This window comes from Formica exsecta, unplaced genomic scaffold (genome assembly GCF_003651465.1).
Source record: "Formica exsecta isolate Colony F162 unplaced genomic scaffold, ASM365146v1 scaffold423, whole genome shotgun sequence".
Taxonomy (NCBI): domain Eukaryota; kingdom Metazoa; phylum Arthropoda; class Insecta; order Hymenoptera; family Formicidae; genus Formica; species Formica exsecta.
In genome coordinates, this window is record NW_021851472.1 from 19,955 (window position 1) to 30,842 (window position 10,888).

At 39.2% G+C, this 10,888-nt stretch overlaps 1 protein-coding gene across 2 annotated transcripts in view; it reads left to right on the forward strand.

The window, feature by feature from the left end:
* The first annotated feature begins 2,192 nt into the window (after nt 1-2,192).
* LOC115240280 (protein decapentaplegic-like) overlaps nt 2,193-10,888 on the forward strand; it is a 14,106-nt gene continuing 5,410 nt past the window's right edge. Inside the window, exons 1-2 of one of the 2 annotated variants that reach the window (XM_029815340.1) lie at nt 2,193-2,306; nt 8,204-8,643. In XM_029815340.1, coding sequence (XP_029671200.1) covers nt 8,238-8,643 — 406 coding nt within the window. In that variant the 5' untranslated portion in view covers nt 2,193-2,306; nt 8,204-8,237. Of the gene's footprint in view, nt 2,307-2,444; nt 3,273-8,203; nt 8,644-10,888 lie in introns of those variants that run through there. The other variant, XM_029815341.1, reaches the window with a different exon arrangement.

The following is a 10,888-nucleotide window of genomic DNA, read 5'->3' on the forward strand; positions in this document are numbered from 1 at the left end:
AATATAAAGTAATAAAAATAAAAATATACATAAATAATAAAAACCAATTTATTGCAATAATTATAAATAATTATTAAAATAAGAATACGCGTATTTTCTTTATCGGTAAGAATGAGTTTTGACATATATCGATAGACAATAAAATCATTATCTACATATTCAACAAAATCGAATCTTCATTACCGACTTCGATTTCAAATTCCGGATTCCGTTTCGAACTGGATGAGAAGAGATTCGGAGCTCGAAATACCTCCGACATTTTCGATATAACGGTCAAATAATAATCACGAGGTAATTATAATATACGGAATTAAAGCTAATTAATGATTTCGCAGAGAAACATCTTGTCTCTCTGACGACATATTCGATTCACATTTATATATGTTTCACGAAGCAGAGTAAAATCTACTCCGCGTAATGGCCGATTTCGTGAGTGATATCGTTAAAGCCTAATATTTTTCCACAGATCTCTGGATCTGATATGCCAAGGGGCTACCGCCCCGGAAAGGTAAAGACATCAAAGAACGAACGACGGAATATAGGGCTGGGGACCACTCGCAGGCAAGTGAGTGAAAAGCGTGGTTAACGGAGCAGGGGTGAGGAGGTGCGGTAACGGAGGGGGGAGAAGGAGAGAGGGGAAACCCAGCAGCGGCAGACTGGCTGGTGGAGCGAGTTCGAGAATGCGCGAGCGAGAGAGAGAGAGAAAGAGATAACTACAGGGAGTATGCACAGGAACGGACGCTGCGTGACGTCCCCGAGAGGGACTCGGGGCCTTTTATTTCCCCCTTTGACGGAAACCGACTTTTGAAGTGGCCGATGCCACTCTATGTCGTCGCAAAAGCTAATATCGTTCGAAGGTAATTAACTTCGCGTCTTCTTTTGTTTCTCTCTTTATCCAACACAATATACCTTAATTATTATTGATCCGGAAAGTGACGTAAGAGAAATATGTTATATTTATATCAATACACACATATTTTTTGTACACTCTGTAGATAGTTATATATGAGTTGATAGTTATAGATTAAAATAAGAAGTATATTAAGGTAAGAGAATAATAGAATGAAAATATTTTCAAAAATAAAAGAAAATCGATATTGATAAGACTATGGATGCTGAGATCATGCGACAAATCCTTTTTGACGCAGGGTCGAAGAGGAAGAGGAGCCCTAACGCGAATGGAATGCACCGGGATGGCGGACATCGACGCGGCGGTCCTGGCGATCGGGGCGAGCGAGTGGGGGGGCTTCCCCCCCCGTTAGCGGAGAAGGAAGGGGCCAGTAGAATGGAGCGCGCTGGAACGGGGTCCGGTGCGCACACGTTCGACGCGCGGCCTTGCCTAAACCCTCGCTCGCTCTCTCGTCGCAGCGCGATTATCGTGGGAATAGCGAGAGAGCTCCTGGACATCGTGACATGTTCGTCGTCGTGGAAGAGACTAGAGGAGTGCCCTGCCGTCTAATCGAAAGTGCCGCGTACCTCGCGATCGGCGTGAAAGAATCGGGAGGAGAGCCTAGGAGAGACCGACATATCACCGACGAGGAGGATACGTCTCTCTCATATATACGTACGCATCAGCGTGGAACTCGGCGAGGCCAGATTCCGCGCGCTAGGACCTGTTGATAGGTCGCGCAGGTGTACACGAAGGAGGGCCCCCGTATTCTCCCCTTCTTTCTCCTTTCTCCCCGCCTCGTCTCGGAGCAACGACGACGAGAGGAGAGAGAGAGAGAGAGAGAGACACATCACGTTTTGGTGTACTCTCGGTGCAGAGCTCTCACGCGCGTTATGACCGCCTGAATTGACAAGAGGATCAACGTGCCTCCTGCCCATCGGGGCCAGACGCCCGGCCGCGAGGCCGTATATGGTGCCGTGGAGGAGAGCGCAGTTATTACGAGGAACAACAGTCGTCGGACAAGGAGCACGGATTTTGAGCGAACGGCCGAGAATCCATCATCGCTGTCGCCGTCATCGTCCACCTCGTCGCCGTCGTCGTCGTCGTCCGCCCCGTCGTCGTCGTTTTCCCATACTCGGACAAACTTCCGACTCGCCTCTTCCCTTCCCTTCTCCCTTCCCTCCCCTCCCCTTCTTCTTTCTGTCTGTCTGTCTGTCTCTCTCTCTCTCTTCAGCCGGACCATCGACGGACACCGGAGAGTGCCCTCCTGGTTTTTGCGTTGTGAACCGCGCGCGCGCGCGCGCGCGCGAGTGGTGCCAGTGGTGAGATTACGTGGTGGTGCAGTTGTGAAAGGGGGGGGGGGGAGGCCCCGTTGAGATGCCGTGGCTGCTCAAACTACGGACACGGGATTAGTTTGGTGAGCAACAAAACAATTTTTCTATACATCTCTATCTATCTATCTATCTACCTGTTTATATACGCGCGTTTCTCCTTCTCTCTCTATCTCTGTATTTTTTTTTTCTTTTTTCTTTTCGCTATGTCCGTCTCGCTCTCTCTCTCTCTCTCTGCTTCACGACCGCGAGATTCCTTCTTCTATTTCCTTTCTTTTCGATCTCGCGCTCTCGTCCCTCACCCCGCTCTACTCACCGACCCACTTCTTCCTCAACCGCCACCGCGGTTGCTGCTCATTGTCGCCGGCGCGAGCTTCGCCGCGCTCCCTCCCCCGCCCGCCCGGCCCGATTATTTTAGACGATGACGCGCCTACGTACTCGCTCCGCGATGATGGTGACTCTCGGAGCACCGCGGCACGACCTTATCCTTGTATATTCCAGCGCGCCGCATTCCAGCGTCGCGCTGGCAGCTCTCGCGCTCGCGCGCGCGCGCGCACGCGAATGCAAATCCACCGCTCCTCGCATTGGATGTTGTTTCCAGGTAGAGAGAACGACGCCGGTTTCACGCGGATTCCTCCTACGAGATCGCCTACGAAGTCGCCGGATCGTTAAGAGACCGCGGAGGTTTCCGGTGGGATCAGAAAGATCCCGCGCCGGGTGGTCTCGCCCGAAAACGATCTCGCGGACGAGGTATTTTCCCCTGTGATCTCCAGCATACCTGGCTCCCCCTCCCCTGAGGGAAGGAGAGGGACTCGCTCTAATCTATGGCACCGGTGGTGGTCGATGGGAGACGACGCTCGCTCACGAGTGTGTTTATTCGGCGAGAGGAGATATATACTTTTGCGTACGCTCCGATATACCATAATGCACCGGGAGGAATGCAAGCGTGACCGAGCCTTTTTTCACGCGCGAGTGCGTATCCATCGGTAAAATTCATCTGTCCTTGAAAGACAGGCTGTGCGCGCGCTCGAAGAAAGGATCTCTCTCTATACGTATGTATGTACATACGTATTACTTAACGCGCACGAAAGAGAGAGAGAGAGAGAGAGAGAGAGAGAGAGAGAGAGAGAGCCGCGAGTGCTCCGAGATAGGCGGTTGGTCCAGCAGCGAGCGGGAGGCTGCGCGGCGGCGGCGGCAGCAGCAGACAGCTTGGCTCTGGTCCCACCAACCTTTCTTCCCCGTCTCTGCATTCTCTCTTGGTGCTGCCAGGGCCGCACGAGGGACGAGGCCCCCCTTTGAACGGGCTGGATTCTTTACCGAGCGAACCACCATATTGTATCCCGCTGTCATCTGCGAGTCGGAAGACTCGCGTAATCGGAATTGTGTGTTGGATTAATCTTCAACGTTGCGACCTTGCATTATTGGAAAATCCCGATAACAGACCCCTCGCCGTTTTCTTCACTTCTTCATCAAATAGATTATTAAATAGCATTGAATATGTGTGATGTTACAAGAGATGCGTGAAAGAGAGGATGATGGGTTTGACGATGAAAAATGTTAAAATTGAAATCAATGAAATTTTGTATCTCGAATATTATAATTAGTGGTGGCAAGAGAAATATTAATTACTGAATAAATAGCTTATTATAGTCTTATCTTCAAATTTAATCGTTCAAAGAATTCAATAGCTGAGAAAAAGCGTGAGATTTTTTTTCTTTTTAAATTAGCGGTATTTATAAGATCTTTCTAAATCGTTCAAACCTTTTTGTTTTGGGAAAACGTGTGTATAAATGATTAAAAATGTTAGAAAATGTAAAGGATCTTTTTCTTCTGTGCTTTGTAAGAAGGTATCATATTCGAAGTTTCTCAGAAAAGAATTATTATCGTGTAGTATTGCTATTAATGAGAATACCGAATGTGCACGAATACTGAGAACTCGACGCGAGTTTGTGTGCCTGTTTTATATAAAACCAAGAAGAGGAAAATATATCGCGGTCAATTACGAGAAAAGCGATATTTTGCCAATAATCTTCTTAATGCCTTCATTATATATCATAATTTATTCAAATGCCTCGGATGTTCTTGTATTGAATTTTACTTATCGTTAGAACATTTCTATTAGATTACTTCTTTCCCTGTTTAACTAATACTAAATGTTTGTTCCGACTTTCTTGCACTTTTTTTTTATATAAGAATTACATGATCGAGATCTATAATTAAAACGTGATTTTCTAACAAAAATGTCGAATCTACAACACTTTGTGTTTTCGAGACTTTAATTTCAATTTTTATTTGATGTAAAGCGATGATTTTATTTTATTATGATACTTTTTTTGATAATTACAAAGAAAAAAGTAGATATATTTAAAGAAAAATAATCTAACTCTATGTATCTTAAATTTTATTAATTATTTCTTTAATTTTATTTATAATACTTTTCCGTTCAATGGCTAATGTCATTCTATATTTAAAAAGAATCTTTTCTCGGTACAACAACAAAAGAGAGGTTTGTTTTCTCTTCGCATCATCTGGCACTTCTCACGCATCTCTCGGATGTGCGATTTTATTTGATATTTTAGCGTAAACGCGTAATAGCAAGAGACGCGTCCGCCGTAGTGGTGGCAAGAGAAATATTAATTACTGAATAAATAGCTTATTATAGTCTTATCTTCAAATTTAATCGTTCAAAGAATTCAATAGCTGAGAAAAAGCGTGAGATTTTTTTTCTTTTTAAATTAGCGGTATTTATAAGATCTTTCTAAATCGTTCAAACCTTTTTGTTTTGGGAAAACGTGTGTATAAATGATTAAAAATGTTAGAAAATGTAAAGGATCTTTTTCTTCTGTGCTTTGTAAGAAGGTATCATATTCGAAGTTTCTCAGAAAAGAATTATTATCGTGTAGTATTGCTATTAATGAGAATACCGAATGTGCACGAATACTGAGAACTCGACGCGAGTTTGTGTGCCTGTTTTATATAAAACCAAGAAGAGGAAAATATATCGCGGTCAATTACGAGAAAAGCGATATTTTGCCAATAATCTTCTTAATGCCTTCATTATATATCATAATTTATTCAAATGCCTCGGATGTTCTTGTATTGAATTTTACTTATCGTTAGAACATTTCTATTAGATTACTTCTTTCCCTGTTTAACTAATACTAAATGTTTGTTCCGACTTTCTTGCACTTTTTTTTTATATAAGAATTACATGATCGAGATCTATAATTAAAACGTGATTTTCTAACAAAAATGTCGAATCTACAACACTTTGTGTTTTCGAGACTTTAATTTCAATTTTTATTTGATGTAAAGCGATGATTTTATTTTATTATGATACTTTTTTTGATAATTACAAAGAAAAAAGTAGATATATTTAAAGAAAAATAATCTAACTCTATGTATCTTAAATTTTATTAATTATTTCTTTAATTTTATTTATAATACTTTTCCGTTCAATGGCTAATGTCATTCTATATTTAAAAAGAATCTTTTCTCGGTACAACAACAAAAGAGAGGTTTGTTTTCTCTTCGCATCATCTGGCACTTCTCACGCATCTCTCGGATGTGCGATTTTATTTGATATTTTAGCGTAAACGCGTAATAGCAAGAGACGCGTCCGCCGATTTTAGCGTTTTAGCACTGAACGAAATCGAAAGTCGAGGACGACGGAAATACACATATCCGTTTATAACGTCCATCGATAATGCTGCGCATAAATATATTAACGCCTTCGAGAAACGTGCGTTTAAAGCCACTGGATAAAACCAGTTTCGTCCGCCCGCGCCCGGAAACTCTACCGTTAATGCACGTAACAAGTATGTCACGACACAAAACATTGTGTTGGATTGATCCCTTGAAATATTACCTATATCGTACGTAATAATCGTATATAAGATCGTCCCGGGCTTTGACGTTTAACGCGAGCGCGACTCGCGACCCTCTTTCAGAGGAGACACAAACCGCATGCGTTTACATCACGTATGCCATATCATAAACAAGCGATTCGATTAAAATAATATATATCGTAGAGGCAGAATTTGCTTTAACATAACATCCAAATCCATTGTAAATCCTTAGATCCGAATTTATAGCTTCTGACGAGATTTTCTAATAGTGGAAAGTTCCAGTGTTTTCCAGTGAATTTTATCTATATACATTCTCATTATTAATTCGAAATTAATATTCATATCTTTTCCGAGTCTATCATTTATCAATCTCCAATCGCGTGAAAAATCTAGAAAAAATATCGCATTATTAAATAGAGATACTAATATTACGTACATTTACATACTATTACTATCATTAAATCTTGTCAATTCATCGAGTCATTATATGCGATTCTTTAGCAAGCTATACTTATTGTGAAATATTCACGCGAACGTTTTATCATCTTTTTTTTGCATCCCTATTCGCGGTTTTATTGTTACTCTCTAATGAGAATGAAAATTCTTATATGCGATTCTTTAGCAGGCTATACTTATTGTGAAATATTCACGCGAACGTTTTATCATCTTTTTTTTGCATCCCTATTCGCGGTTTTATTGTTACTCTCTAATGAGAATGAAAATTATAGAGTACAAATTAAATCCAGTAAACGATCAGGTGCAATTAATTAGAGGTGCACTTTCAATTAAACATTGATTTAATCGACAATATATAAGGTATCTTGAATGTATCATCGGATAATATTGATAATATGTTATGGAACTTTAGATATACAAAGAACACCTCTCTTATAATACACAATCTCGCCGTCTCTACACTTGTCATCAAGTTTACTCATCTAATCCGTGTCGAAAGGTTTCGAAGATATTTTCGAATCACCGTATATAAGATTGTGAAGAAAAAACGCTCGATGGTCGAGACTAAGAGAAAGCGATTACTTTGAAACAGAGCCTGATTCGACGAATCCCTCAACATTCATTGGCGGGCCTAGGAACCGTTGACCAATCGAATCAGACCCTGAGCCTTCTGAAAGATCTCGCCTCTTCTGCTGAGTCAGAGAAATTATGCAGCGCTTCGCTAACTAAAATTTCCGATAGCAGGTGAACTCCGAGAGACGAACCGAGAAAATTAAATAATCGCTCTTGTTCGAAAAAAAAAGAGTCAGGGAAAAGACGGCTTGATAAGATTCGTTATCATAACTTTAGCGCTCTTTTTATTAAGAATTTATTGAGGATATTTTCGTCTTCATTGTATTCCAACATTGATGTCTAAATTTCTTTAATAATGTTGTGTTGTTTAAGCATTAAAAAAATATTTTTCTTTGTAGAGTAAATCGGTTGAAAACACCGGAGAAAGCAAAATGAATTTATTTAGATTGCACTGACTCATTGTAATGATTACTTTCAAATATAAAGATGCATCCGTTGCCTCAGGGGATTATGATTTATCTCTGAAAACGGTTGTCCATCCCTTCCACAAATTCTTTCGACCTGGTCACATTACTTAATGAACTCCTCAGTTCTACTATCGCCCTGCTAGGTAAAAGGTGCCTTCTTCAGTACCTTCCGTAACCCCCCCATAGAAGCCCAGCTGGTAGAAGATACTCGAGGCAGTTGCCGTTGTGTTGAAACCGTATCGTATTAATTATTTACACCTAATTCTAAGCATATTCACATTTCTAATTCCGATGCAAAACAACGAAATTTATAAACAAGAGAAAAGAGGAACAATTATATATAATTTAAATTAATAAATTGCGCTATATAATCGTGTAAATTGATCATTCTTAATTACGTATGTGATAATAGTTTAAAATTATTCGATATTGAACAAGTTTCTATCTGTGCGAAACCGTAATCTTCAATAGTAGTAAGATTTAAAAATGTTTTTCTCTCCCTTTCTTTCTTTCAATGTAAGATACATCTTTTTACAAAAGTGTTAAGACTTGGAATGTACAATCGTTTTGCAGCAGTTATTTATTATTCGTTGTTTAATTGAAATCCTTCTAACATGTTCCTTTTATTTGTATTTTCAGGGAGGTAACGCGTCAAGTGAGTGACGACGTCACGATGCGCATGTCGCCGCTGCTAAGATTAGTGCTCGTGGCAGCAGTCACGCTGCTAACAAGTGCGAATGCTAACACAGAGGCGGGTCTACGCATCGACACGAACACGGCTGTGTCGTCATCGTCGTCGTCATCACCATCACCATCATCTTCATCGTCATCATCATCATCTTCGTCGTCGTCGCATCGCTTCAGTGCGGTGAATCGCGGACAAGTGATCGCCGGGATGGAGGCTAGCCTGCTCTCCCTCCTGGGCTTCAAGAAGAGACCCAACCCGCAGGGCTCGTCGCACGTCCCGGACTCGCTGAAGAAGCTCCAAGCCCGTCAGAACATGATCGGCATCGCGGACATCGCGAAGCCGGGCATTCACGCGCGATCGGCCAACACCATTCGCTCGTTTCCGCATGTCGGTGAGTGTTGGCTCTTTATATATTCTGTACGAATCAAGGGGAGATAGAAGAAGATAAAGAAGAGAAGTAAAGAAACAGATCCAGGCTGTCTACTCTCTGGAAAACCTGGAATTCTTAGAGATTTCTTTCTTATCTAGAATATTCAGAGAATTTTATATGGAATTTCATTGGTATTCAAGGCATTTTTTAAAATTTTCTCTTTGATAATTTTGTTTCTGTATTGCAAGCAATCGATAATCCATTGATTGATTACAAATTGTGAATTATATGCGTTAAAAATAATTATTAAATATATATGAATTAAATATATATATTTATAAATCTAATATCTCAGCAAAATATCGATTAATTGTGTGTGTTTAATTTATTAATTAACTTATTTTTAATTATTATTAATTATCTAATTCATTAATTTGCTTAAATGGCTCTTTTTTAGCATTAGAAAACGCACACAATAAAAAGGTATTTTTTAAAAAGTTATTTTAAAAAGTTGCATTGAATTTTATAGGAATTAAAAAAAAATACATGGAAGATCAGAGAATTCTCAGCGTATTTTTCTACACGATTTGAGTAGACATCCTGAACTTGCACATATACATGTATATTTCAGAAATGCAGCTAAGATTCTTATATAAACATACATGTGTAAAAGCCACACTTTGATCAAAGGGATCCAGTGAGATATGAGATGTTTTTGCTCGTTCCTTTTGGCTTTTCACAGTTTAGTATTTATCTGAAAATATAACTTTTTCGAGGAACAATGGAATAATATTAGTAAAAGGATTTAATTAATTCCGTCAACATTTATGTATCGATCACTAATATATAAACAAACTCCTTCGGCTATAAATGAACAATATTATAATTACATGTAATGAGAATATAAATATTCAAATTTTCTATTTATAAATATATATTATACATGTTGACAGAATAGTTTCTCGAGGTAGAGATCATGATTTATTAATCTTATATCTATATATGATTCATTTCTTTTTGAATTCGTTGCTTTAATATTTCCCAAAACGATAATATATATATATACATACAGGATTGACCCTACTGTATAATAAAATAAAAGACTTCACCGTACATTTTTCGCGAATCGTGAATCATTGAATGATGTTAAGAACTAGCAAGTTGGGATTCGTAATTCTCGAAAACAGGTTGGCGACTCTTTCGACTCTCAGTGAAAGTGCAGTAGTAAATATGTGGAATGTAATTGCGCCCGTTATCAATCGTCATTGGTTCTACGTCCTCGATAAACGTGTATGACGAATTTCCATACGAGTTGCGCTTTGTCGATTCAATATCTCCGTACATTTTCTTACATATTAATACTTTTGCACTCCGATCATCTATAATCCTCGCGCGATTATCCGATTTTGTATATATTAGATTTTTCTTAAATTATTCATTCTTTTATATAAATAACGATAGCAAGTACATACTGTGATCAACGATATGCAATTTGAGGGAGGGGGAGACATTTTATTCCATAAATTACAAGTTTATTTTAAGCATACTTGACGTAATTAGCGTAATTGACAGTAGAATAGTTAAATAAATCATTAAAAGGTTTATTTTAAATTGCTTCGCGCAGGAAATAATTCCTTCTCTCTGTCAAAAAAGATATATGCTATCATATCCCATAAAACAATTTGTAGATAAAATCTCGCACATACATATTTAAAGAGAATTCTTCTACCAAAAGACTATTCATAATTTATTTAATAATTTGTTTAATTAAACCAATAATATATACCTATAACTGGTTGCATATACACATCTATAAAATCCTCTAACTTACAATCAGCTGTTCCAATATTTGTGGAGTTTGCTACAGATTAATAAATAAACGAGAGTATAAATTATAAAACTATCAGTTTTTTTTTGTCAAAGTATTTCAAAAGTTAAAACTAAAAAAAAATATATATTAATATTTTACTAAAAATATCAATAACTAAAATTTCTTAGAAAGAGTGAGTTCCTTCCACAAATTCAATAGACATAATAGTGTTGTGTGTTTGCGCGACTCGCCTCCCGTGTGAAGAAGAAAAGAATGGCATCCGAACGATTTCATGGTTTTAACCGACAAAGGGCCCTTGGGCCACGGCGATCGTCGAAAGCGTGCCGTGGGGTCCTTCGACAAAAAAGGAAAAAAAAAAAGGAGTCAGCTCCTTACATGCTCTATCTCGCTCGCGTGGGTACGCTATCGGCCTGATGATGATACCACGTTGGAATG